This window comes from Nicotiana tabacum, chromosome 7 (assembly GCF_000715075.1).
Source record: "Nicotiana tabacum cultivar K326 chromosome 7, ASM71507v2, whole genome shotgun sequence".
Classification (NCBI taxonomy): domain Eukaryota; kingdom Viridiplantae; phylum Streptophyta; class Magnoliopsida; order Solanales; family Solanaceae; genus Nicotiana; species Nicotiana tabacum.
Genome location: NC_134086.1, coordinates 111,349,233 through 111,375,149, shown reverse-complemented (window position 1 = coordinate 111,375,149; position 25,917 = coordinate 111,349,233). Strand labels below are relative to the sequence as shown.

Below are 25,917 nucleotides of genomic sequence, written 5' to 3'. Positions count from 1 at the left end.
TATTACTTCATGTTTTTTTTTCTTCGCTTCGGTTATTTGTTGTTATCACTCCTTGTTGTTACTGTTTTTTTTCCTGTCTTCTCTTGAGCCGAAAGTCTGTCAGAAATAACCTCTCTATCTTCTCAAGCTAAGGGTGAAAGTCTTCATATATACTAACCACCCCAAACCCTGCCTATATTATTATACTGATATTTTTGTTATTGTTTGGTGTAGAAATTTAAAGTTTTAAATAAATAAATAAATAAATAATATGTATTACGTAGTACCTATTTTCTAACTCCAATTTGCGTAGTCTTAACTTTTTTGTAAAAAAAATTGAGGGCGCCCTATTTAATCGCAGTGTGCTAATATTTTTCTTTTTTCTGTTACTTCCTTTCTCTTTCACCTTTGCTTCTACCCAACGCTTGCTTTGCCCAATCACTCATTTTCTAATCCAATTAAATAAAATAAATATTCACTTTAGCTTAGTGGGAGTGAAGTGTAATGGCATTCATACCCATAACTTGGGTTTGAGTAGACCCAGTTGTGAATTCTTAGAGAGAGAAAGAAAGTATAGAGTAGTGAAATTCTTACATAGGGAAGGGAGGGAGGGAGAAAAGAGAAAGAGACAGATGCTCTGGACATGGGGAAATTGCAAGGACAGAGACTGCCTTTGCAGCAGAACATCGATGGTTCTAGAACCTTCTTCTGTCGGATGGGTCTTTCTAGAATCTTCAGTTTCAAGTGTATCGTCGTTTTGGTACTGAGTATTGCCCTTTTTCTCTCTGCCTTATTCTGGATCATTCCACATCGTTCTAAGCCATCTGGATTCGACGCCAAAGAGGCAATCAAACTTGCCTGTGAGTTTCCTTGTACTTTTAGGGTTTCATCATAATATTGCAGAATTCTTTTTAGTTTGCTGTGCAATTAGGGTTTATGGATGAATTAGGTTAACGCACTTGGGGTTTTTAGATGAATATTAAGCTGTAGTTGACTGATCGATTGGCTGATTGTAGTATCTCCTTGTACCGTTTGAGTAGCAGGATGTTTTTGGTTTTATTTGGCTTATTTATACATGTATGTAGGCTCTGTTGTTTTTGTTTATCAGGATTGTTGTATTTACGGTTTGCTGCTTCACAGAGTTTTAATTTTGTTAGATATGTACTTGTATGCATTAATCTCTTCGCCTCTTGCTCTTGAGCCGGACAGGCTCAAATGTATAAGTTGTTCACATCTCACCACATTCAGAATACTGTTCGCTTCCTCTCAATATTTGTTCAAAATATTTGAACTGTTCACACTCACCAAAAAATATGAGAAAAGCACATTATTTTGCTTGACGACATTCTTCTGCTAGTAAAAATCTAAGGAAGAACTTTCTCCTTAGCTGCTTAGGATTTTGGTGATGCTTTATGACGGGTTGCCTTCAATGAAAAAGGGTAAAGGAGAGAAAATACTGATCAAGATAGATGGATCCCTATCTTATCTTGCTTTTATAAATGGAAGTCCTAATTTCTTTCTTTTGGCAGCACAGAAGTAAAAGTTAATCTTTCTTTTTTGTTTTCTGGGGGCTACTCGTGATTGTTCTGATAATAGCCGGGGAGTGGTGCTGTAAGGTCTGCTTCACAATTTTATTCCTTTCTGCAAAAGTTTGGACCGCAAACAGTCAATAGACACTGGATTACCTTTGTGCTTCCGTTGGCTGGTGGAATTCTAGTTGAAAGTGGAAATGCTCTTGACCTTGCTGGTATCTGTGTTGATTATAGCCTCAGTATTTTCCTATTAGTTTACCAGATGAATGATAGTGTCCTATTTAAATTTTACGTGTTATGTGACTGATTGATGTGGATAATCTCTAAGAATTGGTGACCTTTCAGATCTTGGTAGCTGCGGAGACTGATTTCCCATTCATTTATTCATCGCCTTTGGTATTTTAACCCATCATCAGTTCTTAGTGTTGCTGTGTTCCTTTGTTTTCAGCCACTACTCAAGCATACTTCAGATTGGAGAAGCCAGTTTCAGATATTGTTCCCCACATTGCAAGACTGGAGTATGATATTTTGGAAGAGATTGCTATCCCTGGCATAAAGGTTTGCAACCTTCCTCAAAATTAAAACCATTGTTTATATATGCTGTCTTGTTTCGGTAGAGTGCAAGCCAGCTTGACAATGGGAATTTTCAGGTTGCAGTCCTATCCGTGCATGGAGCAGGTGTGGCTAACCAGACTGACATAATATTTGGCTTTCTTCCGGATCCAGTTGATTCTTCTATTTCTCCAGTGTCCTTAAGTCTATTGAAGTCTGCTTTATTAGATCTATATCTTCGAGATACCAATTTGACACTAACTTCCTCGATTTTTGGACGGCTGTGTTCATTTGAGGTCTTGAAATGTCCTGGTGGAATCACTATGATGCTCGAACGCTTATCCATTTTGAACCTACCCGATATCCTCTTCAATTTTACTCTCCATAATTCTACCGATGAAATAAGGGAAAATTTTATTGAGCTGAAGGAACAACTGAATTTTTACTTGCGTCTCAGGACGGATGAGGTATATCATAATTTATATGAAATCTCTTTTTCTTTTCGAGTTGATGTTTCTGGATGAGCTGTAAGGGCTTAGATGTTGGAGGCTTCTGAAAGCTAAGACTTGGGCATACTTTAGACAGGACTCTTTTTGGAACTAAGGCAAGAATGCAAAACATTTATGCCGAGCAGTTTGACCATGCTTTGTCTACCTAATACTTCCTCTCTTAGGTCTAGCTTAGTCCTTTTTCATGGCGTAGGAATCACCTTAACACTTGGTCGTTGCATTACTGTTATGTTAACTTGTTAACTCAACAGATTAGTTCTGTGATGCTTTTTTGTCTCATTCTCAAAATGTTCTATGGTTCATTTTTATGGGAAACAAACACATGAAAAGACATATGCAGTGTTATTTCATGATTTTTCATTTGGTCCATGGTGCACATGCTTGCTCTTGATTTTTTTATTTCCTTTCAAGGATTTTCATTTTAATAGTTTTTTCCTTATCTTTTAGAATGAGTTTTCTTTACTTTTTTGCTTACAAACTGTGTATTTTTCTTCTGCTGTGTGTTATCCACAGATGTTTTAATAGTAGAGAAGATATTCTATTTCGACGTATACTCCTTTATTTTGTTTCTTTTTGACGATTCTCCTCTTCACATTATAAATACGCTACACAAGCATAGATGAATCACTACAGAAGAAAGAAGTCATATTCCTTATTTCTTTTTCTTTTAGCTATTCATTGGGTGGTATCTGAATTGCAATTCCTACTTGATGCTAAAAGGAACATAATGATACACAACACGTGTGTCTGAAGCTTCTTTCTTAAATGGTGAATAAAGAGATCAATGTTTGTCAAAAAAATAAAACTATGCTGGATATATGTCAGAGATCTTGGTGTATCCGGTTTTAATAAGATTTCCCTGTCAGAAATTTGTGTCATGTGTACAATAGATCTGTTGTCAGGAGTTTCTAGAAATGTTTTTCCTTTGCTGAGGCTGTCATAAGTTGTTCAATATTACTGAAAATGATATAGAAAAGAGGTAAACGCGATGAAAATATACTTTCTTAATATTTTATAGACATTTGGTCGTAGATAAAACTGCATGAGATGTAGTTATATAATTTCTGCAACATTTGCGCGGATTATTTTGGGAGTCCCCTGATAACATTGAAACAAATTTAGTTAGTCATGCTGGTATCCCAGCCTCGGTCATTCCTTTCCAAATATTTGGAACAAGCTATATCAACTATCTGCCACCCTGTACCCTATGGGCAAGTTGATATGTTTTTGTGCTAGGAACGTCAATTTTGCTGCTTTTCCCCATCCTATTTTTCATTTTTCCTTGTCTCGAAAATATAAAAGTGGGTGCAGATGTTACTTGCTTCTTTTCGTTCATGCTGTTTACCATAGTACATTTCTGAATTTGATTGTCATATCTGACTTGTTTTTCTTTTATTTTCTGTCAGCATGTATTTTTACAGGTAACAAATAAAATTGGCTCCACTAAAGATCCCCCAGTTATTGTCGAAGCTTCACTATATTCAGACTCTGGGAGAATACCGGCTCAGAGGTTACAACAATTGGCTCAAATAATTATGGGATCTGTTCCTGCAACTAATCTTGGCCTTGATCACTCTATTTTTGGTAAAGTGAAGCAAGTACGTTTATCTTCCTTTCTAAACCGTACTGGTGACGCTGCCCCACCAACCCTTCCTCCTGCTCCAACTCCAGCTCCTTCTCCAAATGAACCTTTGTGGCCATCACCTTCCCCATCACCAGCTGTTTCTTCATCTCCAGCTCCCTTGCCCAACTGTCATAGGTTCCTACGATCACATGATAAGCTTCATTGTAGCTCAACTCGTGGAAAAGAGCCTAGCGGTTCTCCATCTCCCATGGCTGATCCACCTTCTCCTGTGACAAATACTAGTCCACGTTCAAGTAGTTCCAGAATTGTAGCAAGCCCATCACCATATGCTCCCAGTTATCCTCCTAAATTAAGTCCCGGGTTGAAGCTGTCTCCTGGTCCTTCTCCTTTATCTGCTGAATCATATGGCTCTGGTAACATGAGGAATGTAAGAGATGACATATCTCGTCCACTAATGTCTTCCTCAATCTCATCTTCATCATCATGTAAGTTTCTCCTCTTTACTTGATCTTTATATTCATGCAATCACAATGATTCATTGTTGTCATTTTGACTTGCTTTTACCTAGCAGTAGCATCTATCATTTGTTTGAATGTCTAAGAACCGTTAGGGAATTGGTGACTTTAAGATGTCTCGAATGAAATCTCTTTAGCTATAGCAGATTCTGCTTTAGAGATAGCAAGAAATAAAGTGAAAAAGGAGGAAGCTCTTTCATGGCAACTATGTTATGACCATGTCCGTGTGGACCTTGTGATATAGTATTGTAGGAATCTGTTGTATATTTGTGCCCCTCATTAGCTGTTTGTTTTGGTTTCAAGTATCCTATTGACGCCTTTTTTCTTGCACAGCTTTTGCACCTGACTTTTCTTATAAGGAGCTTTGCTTATTCTGGTTATTCGGATTAACAGTACTTCATATCCTTAATTGAACATGGTGACAATGTCATGTTCTCTTTCTACAAGAAATTCTCATCTTTAAAGGAAAAGAGAGAAGTATACTTAGCAACAAACAGCTTTATTTGACTAGGATTTTAGCATCTTTTGCCGATTAGTTTGTGGTTACCATGAGAAGCCATGTTATACCCTATATGAACAGAAGAAATCACAGGTCAAAGCCAAAAGGTGGCAGGCCTCTAATTGACACAATTACTTCACATGAAGACATTAAAAGATGTTTCTTCCCGAAGGGAATGACTACTCAGGAAAACAACAGTTTCAGATACATGCTCATCTGCAGGTTTTCAAGGAGAGACCAGTCGTAAGATGTGTTTGGTTCTTCTTGAACAAGCTGCAAAACATGCAACAACACATTATATAACCTCACTATACATGATGTATATTCTTACTTTAAACTGTAATTAGCTGCTTTTGATGTGCTGAACTTCAAATAGCAGCCTTTTGGCTCTCTCTGTCTATTGTTCCAAACTACTGATTGGTATCGTTCTTTTTCTGGGATTACCGATAAATCTACGGTGGCACTCTCTGTTGGCTTTGGCTTAGTTCAGAAACTGACACTCTGAACGTTATATGGTCAATTAAGCATTTAAAATGAGGGCTCCTTCCAAATAATCTAGTTCATAATGTGAACCAAATTTCATGGACTCAATTAAGGCATCCGAACTTGCAAAGTACCTCGGAAGGAAAATGGATCCTCTTCCACACGTTTAACTTACATTTGAAACAACAAGAATTACAAGAAAATACACGTGACTTCACACTATAACAAAAAATGACCCTTGTTTTTAAGTTTTATCCGACCTAGCCCATATTGTACATATTTTGAAGCACTAGTAAATTCAAAATCTGTGTTCTTACAACCATTGCTTCTAAAAGCTATGGAGTTAAATTTGTGTTCTCATAACCATTGCTTTCACTCGCTCTTTTCTCATATCTTCTATATATGTTTCAAGGGACCGCATATTTTTTGCTTCTCCTCTTGTCACCTGGTTGCAATGTAAAAAAAATGAAGAGTAGAAGTATACCATTGAAAACCATTCAAAGCTTTGCTTTCGAAAATAATACTCCCTCTGTTCCAGTTTATGTGAACCTATTTCCTTTTTGGTCCGTTCCAAAAAGAATGAACCATTTCTAAATTTGGTAACAATTTAGCTTAAAGTTACAACTTTACCCTTAATGAGAAGCTTTTATAACCACACAAATTCCAAAAGTCTTCATTTTTTACTTAAACTTCGTGCCTAGTCAAATAGGTTCACATAAATTGGAACGGAGGGAGTAAGATTTTTTAAGTTTGTTAGTTGTTTGGATTGGGTGTTGTTCCAATTGATTGAAAATATCAAAAGGAGTTCAAAATTTGAATTTGAAGTGATTTGGTATAGATTTGAGCAAGATTTGAGTTAAATTTCAGAAAAGACGCAAGGAAGAAGACGAAGTCAGTTTTTTGTATAATTATGTATAATCTTGTATAATAGTGTATATGAGTGTAGAAACACACATTATACACTATTATACACTTTTATACACCTTTATACAAGCGTCTGTAGACGAACTTCTTCCACGATTTTCAATTGCAATTCTTGTTCAAAACCAGTCCAAAACTCCATTAAATGACTTCAAATTTTATATACAACATGCTTGTACTATTTCTAACAAGTCTAAATAACACCAACTCTAAATTTTCACAAAATCAAATTCGGAATTTAAACCCACATATTTAAGCTTGTTAAAAATCTAATTTTCACCACTCAAATGAATTTGGTTTATTGAATTAATATTTGAGTCACATTTACTAATTCGAAAACTAACTTAAAAGTTTGAAGAATCTTTTTTAAAATTAAATAGTAATTTTGAGAACCTATTGGAGTTGGATGTTGAATCTTAGCCTATTATTTTTGGGCTAGTTAGTTGGAATTGAAATATGAGTTATAAAATTGAAAAGTAGGGAGCCCAATTGTTCTAATGTGAAATTTTCCCAATATTGAACATTTAGTAACTGGATTATTTTAGAGAAATTTTCATAAAACACTATCGTTTAGTAGTAATTAGTCATCAATAGATACCTTTTGCTATATTACGCATTATAAATACCTTTTCTGTGGTTATAAGATCTATTTGATGTATTTAAGCTATTGTATTCATAAATACAGTAGCAAAAATAGGCGTGAATCAGGTAAGTCCAGCTAATCAGTTGTTGTATTCGAGTGTATTCGACTGTATTCATGGAGTGAAACATGGGATTACAACTGGACAGATTATTGTATTCGACTGTATTCACGGCGTGAAATAGGGGATTACATTGTTTTTAAAACTGAAAGTGAACCAATTAACATAATAGACTCCTAATATAACTCAACAAACTCAATTATAACACACAAATTTTGTATTTTCAGTTATAAAAAAGATTTTCAACCGAAAAATACCCTCAAAACATAGCAATCTTCAGAGGAATTATATAATACATCTGAATACATAAATTATATTAATTAAAAAAAAATATATGAATACATTTATGGCATATAGCGAGACAGTGAATAAAATGAAATACATAGAATACAACGGGATACATTGAAATATAATGGAAAAAAAACAGTGAATACAATGAAATATATGGAATACAACGAGATACATTGAATTACAATGAAAAAAAAGACAATGAATACAATGAAATACATGAAAAAATAGCGTGATACATTGAAAATACATTGAAATATATTAACAGAAAATCAAGTTGCTCAGCTCCAAACTTCGTTGTCTTTGTTCAAGAACAAACCCTAATTTCTGGCGAATCCGCCGTTGAGCAATAAAATGCAGTTGATCGATAAGCTGGCGAGCAGTAGTGAGCATGCCTCTAACGACGTCGTTTTGGCCCGAACTGGAATGCAGTTGTGACGGTGGAGGTTGCGGTGGCAACGCCGTGGACTACGCCTCCATCATATCAGTGTCCGTATCCATGGCATTTCGGTTGCAATTTGCGATCTGCACTTTTGTCGTTGAAGAATACTTTATTTCTGACTCTTATTGTACTGAAGGGTTGGTGTTTGATTCAAGGTATTAGTAAAAAGAGATGAAGATAAGAGAAATGGCGAAGAGACAGGCCATGTTTCTAGCAATTTCTGGAATATTTGCCCCTTCCCTCGTCTGATTGTTCTCTTATTGAGTAAGGTGTTTTTAGGGAATGGGAGAAGAGAATGGCATGAGAGAGAAAGAAAATAGTGTAACTGAATAGCATATTTAGTAGCTTAGGGGTGGGAGGTAACCAAAATTAGATATTTTGCTATAAACATTAAAAGGTATATATAGAATATAATTTTTTAAAAATAAATAAGGTGTCTTTGCTATAGGAGGTAAAAATTCCATTATTTTACAAATGGATGTTCTTTAAAGTCTCATGACGAAAGTGTACATTAAATAACAGACCAACAGCAATCTAAATTAGGTTACCAAGAACGTCGACATTTGCCTAAAAACCTAAATAATGACCGGTAAAGAGACCAAATTTCATGAACTCGATTAAGACACCTGAACTTGCTAAGTACCTCGGAAGGAAAATGGATTCTCTTCCACACATTTAACTAAGAATAAGATATTGACATTTGAAACAAAAAAAATAACAAAATATTGAACATTTAGTAACTGGATTATCTTACAAATGGATGTACTTTAAAGTCTCATGGTGAAAGTGTACATTAAATAACAGACCAACAGCAATCTAAATTAGATTACCAAGAACCTCGACATTTGCCTAAAACCCTAAATAATGACAGGTAAACAGAGGTGCAATACAGCTTATCAGGCCTCCATCATAGTTAATGAAGCGACTCGAAGTATGACCTCTAATTTGCTCCTTTTTTTTTCTGGTCACATAGTCCCTGTTCAGAGGCAAACTATATACAGCACAGACCTGTGAACTGGATCATAACCACAAGTGTATGAATAAATGGATGCCACTTTTTCGTATGTACTGGAAAATCAGTAAAATTGCACGTAGTCAAGGCTTGAGTCACATTAGCTGGCGCACTAGCAGTTGAATAGTAGGGATTATGACTTGTCCCTTTTAGTTCGAACAATAGAGAAAATTGGTGCCGTGTCAGCAAAAACTCGTCGTCCTTCACTGGAGATGGATTGAATCTTCCACGCTGGGCCAAGAAGCCATGAAGCTGCTGCTCCTCCTATTAAGCCTCCAAGCTGAAATGTTCATGAGAGAACACTTAAGAAAGTCTCACAAACATTAAAACATATTCCAATGGTTTTTTTTGGAGAAGGTAACATACTTGTATATTAATAACAAACTACACAAAGGGTGTGTAGTCCCCCATATCTACAAGAATCAAAACAAACTCCTAGTCCGTAGTCTTCTCATGAGGATTCTAATACATCAAAAATAGATTCAAGTTTTTCTAAGACTTCTTGTTTACACCAAAAATAGAGACATTTCATTTTCAATTTTTGGATGCTACTGACCTTGTCCTCAAAATATTTTTGATTTATTTCTTCCCAAATTGTCCACCATGCTAGCGCCTCAAATATTCTTCTTGGCATGGTCCACCTGATGCCCCTCAAACTAATGAACATCCTCCATAACTGAGTTGTCCATTGACAATGTAAAAAGAGATGATTTATTGTCTCTGCCTCTTGTCCACATAGGCAACACTTGGAACAAAGTTGATAACCTCTCTTGATAAGGTTATCCTGAGTCAACACTGCTTCTTTTGCCAATAACCATGTAAAGCAGGCAACTTTGTATGGAATCTTAACTTTCCATATCATCTTCCATGGCCAGCACCCAATCTGATTTTTTGAAAAATTGAACTCCTTGTAGGCAGATTTAACTGAAAACTTTCCTTGCCTATGCCCTTGCCATATCATGCAGTTTTTTCTAGTTGAAGTCCCTTTAAACTACTCTAGAGTGTTATAGAACTGTGTTACTCTACCAATCTCCCAATTATTCAGAAGTCTTCTGAAGGTTAGGTTCCAACCTTGGTTTGCCCATACCTCTCCAACCGTTGCTGCTTGCTGTTGATTTAGGGAATGAATGTCTTGAAAAAGTTGTTTCAAAGCTCCTTGTCCTAGCCAATTGTCTTCCCAGAAGGATATCTTCATTCCATCCCCAACTCTGACTCTAGACTTGATCATCATTTAGGCCACAAATTTCTAATAGATCTCCAGAGACCGATCTCATATGGACTATTAACTGCTTTGGTTGTCCATTCTCCTTTCATCTCATATTTTTCTTTAATCACAAGTTTCCATAGTGGCTGATCTTCTGCTGCAAATCTCCATAGCCATTTCATCATCAAGCTTTGGTTCTGGACTTTAAAATTCTTAATCCCAATACCCCTTCCTTTTTGCTAGCTAAAAGAGAAACCCATTTAACCAAATAATTTTTTTTATTTTCGCTGTTACCTTACCATAAGAAGTTTCTTCGTAATGCATCTATCCTTTTTCAATACATTTGCTAGAATGGGAAAAAAGAGACATCATATAAGTAGGCATAGCAAGCACATAATTAATTAGAATCAATCTATGCCCCAAGGACACATACTGATTTTTCCAATTTGTCAGCTTCTTCTCACATTTCTCTAACATCCCATTTTATATCCCCTTTGACTTACTCTTGGCCCCTAAAGGCATTCCCAAATAAACCGTTGGCAACTCCCCAATCCTTCCTCCACGAATTCCAGGTAAGCTATGAATTTCTTCCACCTCATTAAAGGGATAAATACTTTTGTTCCAGTTAATGTGCAATCCAGATGTGGCTTCAAAAAGAATGAAGATCACCCTCAGCATCATCAGTTGGTTCTTATCAGCTTCACAAAAGACCAATGTATCATCCACATATTCAAGAAGAGATATCACCAAATTGCTACCAACCCTGGAACTCAATTTGAAACCCCTAATCCAGTTGTTGATTTGAGTTGTCTGTAACATATGATTTAGACCTTCCATGGCAATGATGGGACAAAGGATCCCCTTGTCTCAAACCTCTTTGCGAAGGAAAGAAACCAGCTGGAGAACCATTAACTAGTATTGAGAATCTGACCATGCTGATACAAAATTTGACCCAATTAATCCATCTCTCTCCAAAGCCCTTTTTCACGAGAGTTCCTAGTAGGAAATTCCAATTTAAATGATCATATGCCTTCTCAACATCCAATTTGCATAATATCCCCGGTTCTTTGCTTTTGGTTCTTGTATCTGCACATTCATTTGCTATTAAAATAGCATCCATAATTTGCCTGCCCCTTATGAAGGCCATCTGTTGTGTATCTACTAGCTTATTAACCACTTTCTTAAGTCTCTTTGTCAACAACTTTGAGATGATTTTGTAGACGCTACCAATAAGATTGATAGGCCTGAAATCTCTCAGCTCCTTAGCTTCAACCTTCTTAGGTATCAATTCTACAAAGGTAACATTAAAGCTTTTTTCGAATATTCCTTGAGCATGGAAATTTTGAACAGCAGCTACTAATTCATTGTGAATCACTTCCCAACAATGGCTAAAGAAAGCCATAGAATAACCATCCGGTCCAAGAGCTTTGTCCCCTGCACATGCCTTAACACTTTCCCATATCTCATGTTCAACAAAAGGACTTTGCAGCATTTGATTCTCCTCAGGGGTAATCATATGGCAATCCCTAAGATTATCTTGTGGTCTCCACACTTCTGATTCTGTATATAACTTCTGGTAGAATGTGACTATTTCTCTTTTGATGTCAACAGTGTTCTCCACAGCTACTCCTTCAACTATCAGCTGGTCAAAATTATTATATCTTCTATGAGCATTTGCAGTTATGTGAAAGAATTTTGTGTTCTTGTCACCTTGTTTCAACCAAAGAGCTCTGGATCTTTGTCTCCAAGCCACCTCACCTCCTCTTGTTTAGCAATCTCCTCAAATTACATTGACAAAGCAGTTTTTGTGTAGATTTCTTCTTCATTCAAGTTCCTTTGATCCTGTAACTCTTCCAATTCTGCAAGTTGATTGAGAATATTTTCCTTTTGTAATTCCAGATTTCCTTGAATGGTTTTGCTCCATTCTTTAAGCTTCTCCTTCAAAGCTTTCAATTTAAAAGCTAAAATAAAATCGGGCCTCCCTTCGCAAATAAAAGACTCTTACCATCCTTTAATTCTATCTTTGAAACCATCAGTTTGCAGCCATGATCCACCAATTTTCAAACTTAAAATAAGACCCAACAGGTTCCTAGTTTCCACATTGAAGCATCAGGGGTGTATGATCATATGTGATTCTATAAAGTGTAGTCTGTTTGATGTTTCTGAAAGCTTCATTCCAGTCCACTGAGATCAAAAACCTATCCAATATTGCTGCTATATCATGCCTATCACCTTTCCTCCGTGTGTATGCCCCTCCTGCCAGGTGAAGATCCACCAATTCCATGTCCTCAATGAACTCTGAGAACTCAGTCATAGCCCTATTAATTGTGTAGCAGTTCTTCTCTGATGGGAATTGAATAGTGTTAAAATCCCCACAAACCACCCAAGGCCCAAAAAAAGACCTCTGGCACCAGCCAACTCCCACCAAACTTTCTCTCTTTCTCTTCTATCGTTTGGAGCATATACACTAGATAAATGTCAAGTAAAATCTTGGGTTTACCAGAGAATTTACAAGTAATTGAATAAGAACCTAAACTACTGACCTCCCCTTCCCAAATTCTGCTATCCCAGAGTACTACAATTCCCCCTCTAGTCCCACTAGCTTCCAATTGTGCAAACTTTCCCATCTATTTGCCCAAAGTTCTTTAATAATTTCCCTAATGTCCCCTTCTAGGCTTCTACCTTGGATTCTTGGAAGCAATAAACATCTGCTTTCTAACTGTGAATCAAACTCTTGATCAACAATCTTTTCCTGTAGCGATTTAGCCCCCTCACATTCCATGAGACAATATTCACCTTCATTGATCATGAATAATAATACTTCCCCCTACTTCTGGTACCATTGCTCTTATTTAACTTGGATGTATGTATATACTTATTAAACACTTCTACATGCATTTAAAACAAAGTGGAAGGGCAGAAAAAACACAAGGAAAACAGAACAAGAGAGAGCGGAGGGGGAGGAGGAAGTATGAAGAAGAAGAGAAGGACGTGACCATAAGAGGAATGAAATATCTTCCCATATTACTTCCTCTTCTTTGAATACAGATTTAGTAGCAAGCATGGACCTTGCAGAATGTACTTCAATAAGCGGAAACCGCCTTTTACAAGATGAATTATCCTTTTTCAAATCATAAGAGCCCCAAAGATTTTGCATCCTCGAAATTTAAGCTCTTAAAATATGGCTTGCAGAATGGTTAAAGCGAATAGTTTATGGGCAGAGATCTTGATTTCATGTTGTTCTTTTCTCTTGTCGGGAACTAAAAAGAGCAATAGAATGGAAGAGAAGACAGGTTACTCCTCAAAAAGAAAGGGAAGATGATGTAGGAGATGCTGGAGTGCCACTGATTGTCACTATAAATCAAAAGCAGGCCCATCCAGTAATGTGGTAAAAGCACGAGCTTTGCTAAACAAAGGGCAGCCCGGTACACAAGGCATCCCGCATTCATGCAGGGTTCGGGGAAGGGCCGCACCCTAAGGGGTTATGTAGACAGCCTACCCTAATGCAAGCATTAGTGGCTGCTTCAACGGCTTGAAACCTGTGACCTATAGGTCACAACGAGACAACTTTACCATTGCTCCAAGACTCCTCTTCGTTTTGGTGAACAAAAAACATCAATATTGAGAAAATGATGATGAAGTTAAATATTGCTATACTTACATGTCCCCAGTTGTCGATCCCTTTGTTCAGTAGTCCAATAGCCTGTAAGAGAAATGATTGCCAGCAGTTGATGAACAAGGAAAAGGAAATATTAAGAAAAGAGATCAAACTTGACACTTGTGAATCAGTAAACATGCAAGTATTATGGTACCGAACACAGATATGAGCAGCCCTCATGAATACTCTGATATTACTTTAAAGTTAAAAACCTTAACATCTTCAACCTATGAAAGTTCACAAGAATATACACTTTTGGAGAATATGCTTAATAATAAGATATGCGCTCTATCACCCGCATGGTGAATGCCAACAAATGGGCCTGGAGCTGAATAGATGATATAGTACTTTACCATATTTAATACAATCACATTTGCTATATATCGAAGATCCCCCTCGGTGCCTTTTACCATGCCTCTATGCCTCAAAACAAATACTGCAAAAGATCCAACCTGGTAATGACACAAAAACATGGATATCAGTATTTCATAACCTGATAAATGAAAAAGCAAGAAGTCTAATTATTTAATTTCCTCGACTGCTCTTGTGACAAAGAGATCCTTGTAGCGGCCAGAAACATAACTTCAGTATTCCAAGTACTCTCATGATAACTGAAACGAATGAGGCATTATTTTTCCTAAACTACATACAACTAGAAGGCAAGTTAATTTTCCCGTAAAATGCCAACAGGATTTACACATCAAGTGTACGGAAAACAATTACATACAAATGAGTGCATATAAGCAGATAGATTTAGAGATCGAAGAGTTGGACAATGTAAGTGATAAGAAATCATGAAATAGCATGAAATGGTAACCCCAGCTGCATGCACTGCAATAGCAAGTACACTAAAACTGCAAAAGAAAAGCAGAACTTACTAATCCCGAGATTGCCCCTGAGGCACCAACTGCAGGTGCCTTGCTAAGCCAGTAACTCATTGCTGAACCTAATCTCTTTCAGAAGATGCAATCAGAATCACTGTATAATAGGAATTACTTCTTTGAAATACGAATATATCTTATATGGTGACGTGTTATTACTTGCAATTGCAGATGTCAAATACAATGCAACATATCTTCTAGGGCCACTGATCTTTTCAACACCAGGCCCAACAGAATTCAACGAATAACAATTAACCTGAAAAGAAGCCACATCTGCTTTAAAACCTTAAGCAAAGATGGATTTAGGAATCCAGAAAACGTGAGTCAAGTAAAACCATGAGATGGCCTATATTTGCATGCAAGAATGAAGAAGTAATCAGCCTCCATAGTTGCCCTTTGTTAATAAGACTATTAATCTGCAAAACATATCAATCAACCATGTGAAAGAAAATATTGTTGATATGGAAGAAGCTATGTCAGCAATTTTACACTTTTAATCCAGTCTAACCTTGGCTCCCCAAAATAAAAGCTTTCCATCAGTTGCAACTTGTGCAATATAGACCCTGTAGTGAGATAGAAATTGTTAGTTCTCTGTGTAACAATAAACTCTTTGTTCCTTATACCAATCAAAACCACTCAAAAGGCGCCTTTTTCTGGTTTTACTTTTTCCGGATATTTGCAAGAAGGCACTTCTCTTCATTCTGAGCAGTGAAAGGGAAAAGATCGAATTGACTTATATAAATATTAATCCAAGATAAAAACAATATCATCGTATTTGCTCCATTTTGGTTAAGAATACTAAACTTACAATATGTTAAGAGCAAGGAATATGTTGGTCCATTTTCTTTCACTAGAGAAGAATGATCTAGACGACTTTGAGGATGACTTCTGAAATTGTTTGAATTCCCTTCTACTTTCATCAGCATTGAAGAATAATAAGTTCGTGTGCGTGCCAGATAAGACATCCTGTGACCATTGAAGGATATTGAATCCAGTAACGTCAATGGTCCATTTATGCCATACATCCTTCAATTTAGGCCCATGACCATGACAATAAATATGCTGTATAGCAACCAAAATGGTGGTTAAGAACTTTGCATTTCCAGAATTTCATGAGACTGCTGGGATAAGGAGACATGTATAACATCAAAGCAAATCACACGATGTTTCAACCAAGGTAAGAACTTTTCAAGCAGAGCTAGTTTACAAGAATCCTATCCAAATATATTTTTGTAACAATAGTTTAGAGAAAATTCAGCTATATGCATAATGGAAAATATTTAAAATATATACTTTTATACTGTATTGGCACCCGTTGTCCCAAAGCATTAGTGTGTGCAGCACCAATTAGTTATTAATCCAATATCCCAAGTGATTAACTAATTATATCATGAATTTGAGCAGTATAATCACATTGAACTGAGTTTAATCAAATTAATGGAAACCACAGCTAAAAAAACATTTAACTTTACAAACACTGCAAGGATCAACAAGCCACGGCAAATTCATAAGAAACGAAAAGTTACCTTGATAGAAGTTTGAAGAAGATAAGTGAGGCGGATACGGCGGTGGAGGAAGTCGCCGAGGCGGAGAGCGGCGGCGCTGGTGATGAGGTGGCTGGTTGTGGGACCCCATGTGTGGGTAAACTTTGGATTATTGGATGGTAGAGCTGCCCAACCCGCCATTTCCATTTTGCTCCGTAAAATTCTTAAACCCGAACCACATACCCGCTATTTTAACGAGTGGTATTCGAGTTAATTGCTCTACCGTCCCTCCTACTTTGTGATAATTGCAGATGCCTCCGTGTAGTTCTATTGTATTATTGTAATGTAATATAATTTAAATTTTAGTTCCAGTTTTTTTAATCATTTTGTTTTTCTGTGAAACTAATTATGCACTAATTTAACACAATTGAATACTAAAAATTCCGTCTGGTAATTTAAATTGAATTTGCTTTATGAGGTACTCACAGTGAGAGATCCAAAATTTTAAAATCATGAGTGCTTAATTATTTTTTGGTGTTGCTAATACTCATATAAAGACCCATGCACCCATTGCGTTTCTGAGAATTGGGTGCCGGATAACTCTATGTGCAATATTTTACTATTATTTTTTGGTGTAAATTATGTGTTTGAGTCGACGGGATCGCGGTGCATTTTGATATGAACAAATCTCATACATGTAACATATAAAGAAGAACTCTATATAATAATTCGGTTTTTAGATACATTGTATATTTTTCTTTTTCATAAATCAATCTTAACAAACCTGCTTAATTACGTTATAAAACACGTGACCTATTAGATCACAAGATTTTTAATTTGAAATTGGTTAATCTATTCCTTCATCTGCCACAACACACATGTTACCTAATTATTTGTTTTTTAGTGGTTTATCATCATTCTAAGACGAGCTTTACATCTTGAGATTGAGGTTGTACATGGTCCCTTCATATTTTTCTTCCTCTTCTTCTTGCATCATTCTGGCTGAAAACAAATCCATGACTTTAATTGTCGAACCACAATGTCCTTGAAATTCCTCAGGCCATCGAGTTCTAGAGAAAAATTCCAGCTGAAATTAAATTACTGCAATAATTATAAGTTTCCAAAAATGTTAGTAGATTATTATATAGCTAAAAGTAGTGTCGTTTTCTTTTATGTTTGTGAGCCTTGTGATGCTCTGATCGAATCGAATTTGCATACTTTCAACATTCGTGCTCATTCTTATGATGTAACTTACCTTGACTCGTCAAACAACATGATAATAAGTGTGTGTTTGGTACGAAGGAAAATATTTTCCTAGAAAAAGTTTTTATGGAAAATGAGTGGTTTTATCATTTATTTTTTCTTGTTTGGTTGGTGAGTGAAATTTTTTTTTCTGAAAAATGTTCCTTGCTACTCCCCCCCCCCCCCAAACCTAAATACCTAATATTTTCATGACTCTATTTTCTTCAACAATTTAATCATTCTTCTAAAAATTCACACATACCCAAAGGAATTAATGTGCTGCTTTACTTTTTTACGCAAAATAACGTTGAAATTTATGCTCCATAACTAAAAAGAAAATACTCTTTTTTTGGTTGAAAAAGAAAGCAATCTTTCTACAATATGGAAATAAAGCAACCATTTTATTGAAATAAAAGAAAATACTTTTTCTACATCATGAAAAGAATATACTCATTTTGTAAAAAATATCTTTTCTACATTATGAAAAGAAAATAAAACTTTTTCTATATCATGTAAAGAAAGTACTTTTTTGTTAAATTGAAAAAAAAAATACTTTTTTATATCATGAAAAGAAAATATTCATTTGTTGAAATGAAAAATAAATCTATCTATAACATGACAAGAAAGTACTATTAATAATATTTTTTTTATTAAGGGTGGGGGTGGGGTGGGTGGGGTAGGGGTGTGGGATGGGGAATAAGGTTGGGAAAGGTTGAAAAAGAGTTTTGAAAAATATTTTTCTTCTCTTGATAGGGAAAACATTTTCCTCCAATTGGAGGAAAACGAGTTCATGAGGAATATTTTCTAAAACATTTAACCCCACCAAATATGAGAAAATTAGAAAATATTTTTCGAAAAATATTTTCCTTCATACCAAACATACCCTAAGTATTAACTGATTCGGCTTTTTTAAGTTGACCTATAATAACAGGTAACTCTTCATAGCAGTATGATATAATAACCTAGAAAATAGAATTAAGGCCAGTAAAATTACATTGATAATATAAAGTTCTTTACATTGTCAGCACATATAAATTATAGCCTTTTTTTGTGGGGGGTGGGGTGGGGGGGTATGATAGGCACATACCTTCTGAGTCTCTAATCCTTTAATTTGATTCCATTCTCAGCTACATTTCATCCGCAGATTCATAATGATATAGTTGAGTTGTAAACATACCTGCTAAGTGCCCAATGAAGCAAAGAATGATAAAAACAAACTACTCTGTACATTTTCTAAATGGAACCAATTCAGCCGCAACCAATATCAAGGAAAAATCCGAGGGTTCCACCAAGCTCTCACTGTCCAAAAATCAAATATTTTTCTTAGTGAAAAATTAGACCACTGTAAGTCATATTTTCTGCCTTTCTTGTGAAGGGGTTGCTGGAATTAATCACAAGTAAGTAACTATGAGAGTTTCAGATCTTGAATAAAGAGTTGCGACATAAAAGTTCCTATAAAAAGAGTTACAATGTAAAAAAAATTCTATATATCAAATCACCTAAACGATAAAATATAGTTAATTGTGATTTAGAAAATAAAGTAGGTAACTTGTTAAAATATGTTAAATTACACTAATAATGTAAAAATTTACAGTTTGCTAATATAAAACATTTGTAAAGAAGCAAAAAAAGTAAAGCAAGGAATCAGGATGGAGGAAATATTAGCAATATCTTACCTCTGGGAAAACCAGAAGTTGTAGTCTCAAAAGGGTTAAAATATCTCTGTCTCCAACTTGATAGCAAACTAAAAGGCCAAAGGGAAATAAGCTGAGTCCAACCCCATATTAGAGGATTCCTCATGTTATCCTCTTCTTCTTCATTGAATTCATTTGTGTATCCATGTTGCTCTTCATTGTTTGAGAAACCTTCTAGCTGATATCGACAAACCGGACAAGTATTATGCATTCTAAGCCATGGAACAATACATTCTGAATGATAAAAATGTTTGCAAGGAAGTTCTTTAACTTCTATCCCAACTTCGACCTCATCTTTACAAACAGGACAAACAGAGTCATTTTCCAAATGGTTTGCATTTAGCACAATTCTTGGCAATGCATCAATTGCTGAAGATGGCGCTGGAGGCGGCCCTGGCCTATCGTTCTGAGTCAATTCTTGAATGAATGGCAAAGAAAGCGCGTTTTCATGAGGAGAGACAGGTCTAATAGGTTGATCATCAGGGCCTATAAATTGGAGAATAACACGAGCACGTTGTCTAGTCCGATGATTTTGATCACTATTATTGTTTTGTTGTCTGATTGATGGATCAGTCATGAGTGTCAAGGCATCAAGAAGGCGAGAATTCCAGGATGGTTGTAGTTGTAGCCTTGTGACATCAGAAAGTATTAGCCTAGGCCTTGTAATATCAAGTTCATAGTGAACTTGGCCAAAACAAGTAGGACATAGAATTTCAAATGGATTGGCTGAAGTTGTCCTGATTGATCTTTGGCAATGTCTGCACCAGTAGTAATGGTATGTTCTCATTCTCTGGACTCCATTGACAATAACTCGAGGGCGATTTCGAGGTATCAAGGACATGTTAGCTCTTTTTGGAGGGGAAAGATTAAAGAGGGCTAGAAAATGAGTTACAGAATTGACAAATTAGATGTAACAAAGATACAAATGCAAAGGCTTTTATAAAAGGTTTGAAGAAGAGAAGGGAAGGAAGAAAAAGGATAGCTTTTTGGAAATGCTTTGCATGGAAATATTCTTTCTCCTCTCGAGAGGATATTTCTACAGCTTCGAAAAGTAAAGTATAAGACTAATGTATTGGCAACATGTAATGGTGTTGTCAATTCTAATACACGAAGAAACCCATTTTTAAGATGATTCTTCTTCTTCTTTTATTTAATTTTTTAAGTTATAATATTATATCAAGTAAGTGGTAACTATGAATCTTACAAGGCAAGGGCGGATCTAGTGCCCAAATTATGGTGCCCATCGTCTCTCCACAAAACTAAATATTTTATATACATATTTCCTAGATTAATCTAATAATATTTACTGGTCTCTGTATTCTAAAAAGGAGATCCGTGTCTGCTTGCGAGATGAATCATTAATTGTCATTTTGAAATTGTATACGGTCAAAATCATATGCCTCTGATTTATAGGCTCGGGGTTCCGTCCTAGGCCCGAGTCCGGGCGAGGTCGAGTTCGAAACCGGTAGACCAGACTCGAGCTCGAAGACAGAGTGCAATGCCCGAAATAGAATATCGAGGCCAAGTGTGCTCCGACCCCGAAATAGTACCGTTATGGGTTTGTAACAGAACGAACTAGATTCCTGTCACGTCCCCAAGATCATGGCACGAATCCCAGAATAAGATTGTACGATCCCGTACTAGGCGGTTAGACAGCTGTACCAAGAATATTCCTTACTGTAAATAGAAATATACCTTATTTAGGGATTCCCCTATTATATAAAGGGGACCCCAATCATTTGTAACATCATCTTATCTCTAAGCAAAGAATATACTCTCTACCTTTTTGCCTATTGTTCATCAGTATTGTCCTTTAGCTCTACTGTTCTTACTTTACTTTTATTACTTAATTGCTCTTATTATTCTAAGCCTACCTCGAGGTCACTGAGCTCGAGGTCATTGCTGTTGAGTAACGTTGGTTTGATTCACTTGCCTCTCTCATTTCTACTTCACACTTCTTGATTATTAATTGGTATTGAACTAAATCACATATCTTTAAAACCACAAATCAAATTTAATTGCTACTCGTATTTTCGAGGTAAACAGTTTGGCGACCATTGTGGGGCCAAAGATAATAGTGATTATTACTTTACTGATTCTCGTTACACACGTTGTCTTTTACACTTTTTCTTATCAAGATTTTTTTGATTCTCAGGCTGAAACATGTCTAGCTCACAAAACGCACCCATTCATGACAATGAAGGTCTTGGAGAAAACAGCAACGTCGGGGTCGATGTACCACCAATAAACCCAGGGGAAGCGCCAAATGTGGAACTAGTTAATGTTAGTTCGCACATTGCTTTGAATGCAGATCTAGGCGTGGACCCCGAAGGAAATATATGCAGGGAAGCCAGATCCGGTGACCAAAGAACACAGGGAATGGGTGATGGGGGAGTCAGCCTCCAAGTGATATTCGAGATGCTGCAAACTCAGCAAATCGCCATCGCTCAACTTCAGAGTCAGAATAGAACTCCAAACACAACCAAACTAGTAAACACTCGGCGTACTAAACCAGCGCTAGAAAGGCCCGATGAAAGCGGCTCGGGGACTGACCCCACGATTATGAAGATGCTCGAAGAGCTCACTAAGAGGATCGAGTTCGGAGAAAAGAAAATTGAAGATAACGACAAAAAGGTGGAGACCTATAACTCCCGTGTAGATCAGATACCGGGGGCACCTCCAGTTTTGAAAGGTTTAGACGCCAAAATATTCATACAAAAGCCATTACCTCAGAGCGCAACTCCAATTCCCATTCCTAAGAAATTTCGCATGCCCGATATACCCAAGTATAACAGAACAACCGACCCCAACGAGCATATTAGTTCATACACTTGCGGAATCAAAGGAAATGATTTGAATGACGATGAGATCGAATTAGTCTTGTTGAAAAAGTTTGGAGAAACACTATCAAAGGGAGCCATGATTTGAATTAGTCTTGTTGAAAAAGTTTGGAGAAACACTATCAAAGGGAGCCATGATTTGGTATCACAACTTAGCTCCTAACTTTATTGATTCATTTGCTATGTTGGCAGATGTCTTCGTGAAAGCACACGTCGGGGCCATAAAGGTGGACATGAGAAAATCGGACGTCTTCAAAATTAAGCAAAGGAACGATGAGATGCTAAGGGAATTCGTGTCCCGGTTTCAGATGGAAAGAATGGAATTACCACCAGTCTCCGATGACTGGGTAGTACAGGCCTTTATGCAGGGTTTGAATGAAAGGAGCTCGATCACGTCTCTATAGTTGAAATAGAACTTGATCGAATATCCAGCTGTGACATGGTCAGATGTGCACAATCATTACCAGTCAAAAATTAGGGTCGGGGACGACCAGTTGGGAGCCCCCTCGGGTTCAATTTATCCCAACAGATTCGCAGCCAAGCCCCCGAGGGATACAGACCGGGAATTGAGATTCAACAAAGAACGGCATCATCCATATGTCGATCGAAGGAACAGCGGCCCGAGCCACAACACTCCTCGGAGCGATCGGAGAATCGAGGTCAAGTTCTCGGGGACTCATAAGTAAAAGCGGATTCGATAAGCACACCGACCCCACCGAGGCCCCTCGATTATCAGAGTACAACTTCAACATAGATGCATCAGGGATTGTCTCATCTATTGGGAGAATCAAAGACACCAAGTGGCCCAGGCCAATACAGACCGATCCTTCTCAAAAGAACCCGAACTTGATGTGCAAGTATCATGGCACACATGGTCATAGAACAGAAGATTGCAGGTAGCTAAGGAAAGAAGTAGCTCGGTTGTTCAACAAGGTCACCTTCGAGAATTTCTAAGTGATCGAGCTAAGAATCACTTCAGGGAGAAAGATGCAAGTAAAAATGAACAAGAAGAACCACAACATGTAATCCACATGATCATTGGCGGAGTCGATGTCCCTCAGTGACCTGTATTCAAACGCACCAAGGTGTCAATTACAAGAGAAAAACGGACTCGGAGCTATGTGCCCGAGGACGTCTTATCATTTTGTGATGAGGAAGCAAAAGGCATATCTCAGCTTCACAACGACGCCTTGGTAATCTCTATCCTTTTAAATAAAATTCAAATTAAATGTATTTTAGTGGATCCAGGTAGCTCAGCAAACATAATCAGATCGAGGGTCGTGGAACAACTCGGCCTACAAGATTAGATTGTACCTGCATCCCGGGTCCTGAATGGCTTCAACATGGCAAGCGAAACAATAAAGGGAGAAATCATCTTGCCAGTAAGCATAGCCGGGACCATACAAGATACGAAGTTCCATATCATTGAAGGTGACATGAGGTATAACACGCTCCTCGGGAGACCGTTGATACACAACGTGAGGGCAGTGCCTTCAACTCTTCACCAAATGATGAAGTTCCCAACGGAGGAAGGAGTGAAATAGTTTACGGACAACATGCTGCAAAAGAGATGTTTGCAATCGAAGAAGTGGTGTCGATACCAGGGCCCTTGACCTCGGAGAAATCAAGCACAAAGGTAAGCAGGCGGCTAAATAGCTATCACAGCCCCCGGCCTTGACGGAGTCAGAACAACAAGTAACCAAACTTCTTAAAATAGGATCTATTTTGGAGGTAAAGTACCCCGAGTGGTTAACCAACGTAGTTTTAGTTCCTAAAAAGGAAACAAATTTAGAATATGCATAGATTATAAGGACTTGAGCGAAGCAATTTTCCCTTTGCCAAGCATCGATCGTACGATTGACGCCACGGCTGGCCATGAGAATCCTAACTTTTCTCAATGCCTACTGCGGGTACAATCAGATTCAGATGAACCCAGAGGACCAGGAGACGACTTCATTTATTACTGAGTTTGGAACTTATTGTTACAATGTAATGCCCTTCGGGCTAAAGAATGCAGGAGCTACACACCAACTCCTAGTTAACAAAATGTTCGAAGAACAAATAGGCAAAACAATGGAAGTTTATATTGATGATACGTTGGTTAAGTCCCGGTGCGCAGAGGACCATTTAGTTCATTTGCAGGAAACATTTGCGATCTTGAGGAAATACAACATGAAGCTTAACCCGGAGAAATGTGCCTTCGGAGTTGGCTCGGGTAAGTCTCTCGGCTTCATGGTATCAAATCAGGGTATAGAAATAACCCCCAATAAGATCAAGGCTATCGAGGATATCATGATCATGGGTAGCGTGGAGGCTGTGAAAAAGCTAACGGGGCGAATATCTACCTTGGGTCGATTCATTTCAAGGTCGTCGAATCGAAGTCACCAGTTCTTCTCTTTGCTCAAAAAGAAATAGGATTTCGCGTGGACCCCAGAATGTTAGCAAGCCTTAGAAGAATTAATGTGATATCTGTCGAGCCCGTCTTTGCTTCATACCCCGAAGGTAGATGAAAAATGAGAAGCAACACTTGTTTGAATGGCCACGCAAAAGCAAAGGATCGAAAGATGCTACAATAGAAGGACCAACCTCCTACATTTCGGAGTCAGAAACTAAGAGGTCACCCTCAATACTCGAGACCCGAATGAAGGAAAATCGCGCTCGAACTGGGAAGGATCATATTAGGTCCTCGGAATTGTTAAAGGACCTTACGAACTCAGCACGATGAACAACTTCCAAACAATTAGAACATATCACTACTCAAACGATACTACTGCTAAGGTATGTCTTTATCCTTTTGACTATTTGGGTTTAAAACTAACTCATTACAGATTTCCAATTAAAGGTATCGAAGGCATACGATCTCGAAGGCATCGTTATTCACACGAAGACCTTAGGTTTTAAAGCATGTGTTGCACTATTTTTCCCTTAGTTCGGATTTTGTCCCAAATTGGTTTATTGGCAAGGTTTTTAACGAGGCAACAACTACGTGCTACCTAAGGAGAACTCAACAGTATCCAAGGTTTCTTTTTAATCAACCCCGAATACTGGGGGGCATCACCCTCGGAGGTTATATTTTCAAGGAAAACACTTCACTCCTAAGAGGGCCTCGATAGGAAAACTTTGTAATGGTCCAAACAGTTAGATGAACCGTGTCCATATAGAATAGTCAATCCCCGACAGCAAAACATGCACGCATGTATCAAATTATTTGAAGAAGCATTCTTTTAATATCAAAAACACTTTGTATCTCAACGAAGTTTACTATTATACGAGCGCCACACTTATAATCCTACGGGAAATGGCTGAAGAGCCAAAGCATAAAAGTACCCCCGAATACTCGGGGACTGTTATCGACAATCAATACATCTGAATCATCGAAAACTCGGACTCATAAGACCTCAAAGAGGCACCCCTCGAAAAAAAGGCCAAGGCCAATATACTCGGGGACTAACTTTTCGAACAAGTTCAAAAAGTTATCGAGAAACAAGTTCAAGTGACATACCCGAAGGCTACGGCCATATTAAAGACTACGTTCATATAAAGGTTACGACCAAAATAATGCGGCTCGGAGATGTCCGACTTCCCTTATAAATCAAGGCCTTCAAACACTTTGTAAAAACCGGCTAAATCAGGCTACCCTCGGCAAAAGCAAAATATAATGGGTTTCGATAAATTCATCCCATGAATAATTTAATAGGATTCGATAATTCAGCCCTAGAATAACTTAAAGGCTTCGATAACATCAACTTTCAATAAAACCTCAAGAGGTATTCGATTATCAATACACGAATAAGGTCCTAACACGACGAACCTTCGAAAAACCCAACGAGTACAAAAAAATACATTCTAATGCATAATTAAATTTTCACTAAGTCTTTTAGCCGAAATGAGGGGAA

The 25,917-nt window shown here is 37.3% G+C and overlaps 3 protein-coding genes across 3 annotated transcripts; 1 reads left to right on the top strand and 2 right to left on the bottom strand.

Moving 5' to 3' along the window:
- The first annotated feature begins 527 nt into the window (after positions 1 to 527).
- LOC107769933 (uncharacterized) lies at positions 528 to 5,571 on the top strand. Its single transcript, XM_016589193.2, has 5 exons — positions 528 to 839; positions 1,960 to 2,069; positions 2,162 to 2,530; positions 3,979 to 4,642; positions 5,006 to 5,571. Exons 1-5 carry the CDS (start codon positions 623 to 625, stop codon positions 5,083 to 5,085), a joined length of 1,440 nt encoding a protein of 479 aa, XP_016444679.1. The 5' UTR covers positions 528 to 622; the 3' UTR covers positions 5,086 to 5,571.
- Positions 5,572 to 8,680: 3,109 nt separating this feature from the next.
- On the bottom strand, positions 8,681 to 16,452 carry LOC107769941 (RHOMBOID-like protein 10, chloroplastic). The gene is made up of 9 exons (XM_016589204.2): positions 16,288 to 16,452; positions 15,570 to 15,823; positions 15,270 to 15,324; positions 15,097 to 15,177; positions 14,921 to 15,017; positions 14,759 to 14,826; positions 14,234 to 14,332; positions 13,884 to 13,925; positions 8,681 to 9,298 (listed from the first exon to the last, which is right to left on the bottom strand). The coding sequence occupies exons 1-9, from the start codon at positions 16,450 to 16,452 to the stop codon at positions 9,152 to 9,154; spliced, it is 1,008 nt and encodes a 335-aa protein (XP_016444690.1). The 3' UTR covers positions 8,681 to 9,151.
- Positions 16,453 to 17,210: 758 nt separating this feature from the next.
- On the bottom strand, positions 17,211 to 20,075 carry LOC107769925 (putative E3 ubiquitin-protein ligase RHC1A). The gene is made up of 3 exons (XM_075217498.1): positions 19,164 to 20,075; positions 18,575 to 18,786; positions 17,211 to 17,346 (listed from the first exon to the last, which is right to left on the bottom strand). Exons 1-2 carry the CDS (start codon positions 20,020 to 20,022, stop codon positions 18,752 to 18,754), a joined length of 894 nt encoding a protein of 297 aa, XP_075073599.1. The 5' UTR covers positions 20,023 to 20,075; the 3' UTR covers positions 17,211 to 17,346; positions 18,575 to 18,751.
- Between the last annotated feature and the right edge of the window lie 5,842 nt (positions 20,076 to 25,917).

Excerpts from the sequence above, each read along its gene's own strand:
- LOC107769933 (XM_016589193.2), top strand. The coding sequence starts at position 623 with ATGGGGAAATTGCAAGGACAGAGACTGCCTTTGCAGCAGAACATCGAT. Across the intron at positions 2,531-3,978 it reads TGCGTCTCAGGACGGATGAG|CATGTATTTTTACAGGTAAC; the intron begins GTATATCATAAT and ends ATTTTCTGTCAG. Across the intron at positions 4,643-5,005 it reads AATCTCATCTTCATCATCAT|CTTTTGCACCTGACTTTTCT; the intron begins GTAAGTTTCTCC and ends TTTCTTGCACAG.
- LOC107769941 (XM_016589204.2), bottom strand. The coding sequence starts at position 16,452 with ATGGAAATGGCGGGTTGGGCAGCTCTACCATCCAATAATCCAAAGTTT. Across the intron at positions 15,325-15,569 it reads TTCCTTGCTCTTAACATATT|GGTCTATATTGCACAAGTTG; the intron begins GTAAGTTTAGTA and ends ATCTCACTACAG. Across the intron at positions 15,178-15,269 it reads TTTTATTTTGGGGAGCCAAG|ATTAATAGTCTTATTAACAA; the intron begins GTTAGACTGGAT and ends TATGTTTTGCAG.
- LOC107769925 (XM_075217498.1), bottom strand. The coding sequence starts at position 20,022 with ATGTCCTTGATACCTCGAAATCGCCCTCGAGTTATTGTCAATGGAGTC. Across the intron at positions 18,787-19,163 it reads AACTTCTGGTTTTCCCAGAG|TGAGAGCTTGGTGGAACCCT; the intron begins GTAAGATATTGC and ends ATTTTTGGACAG.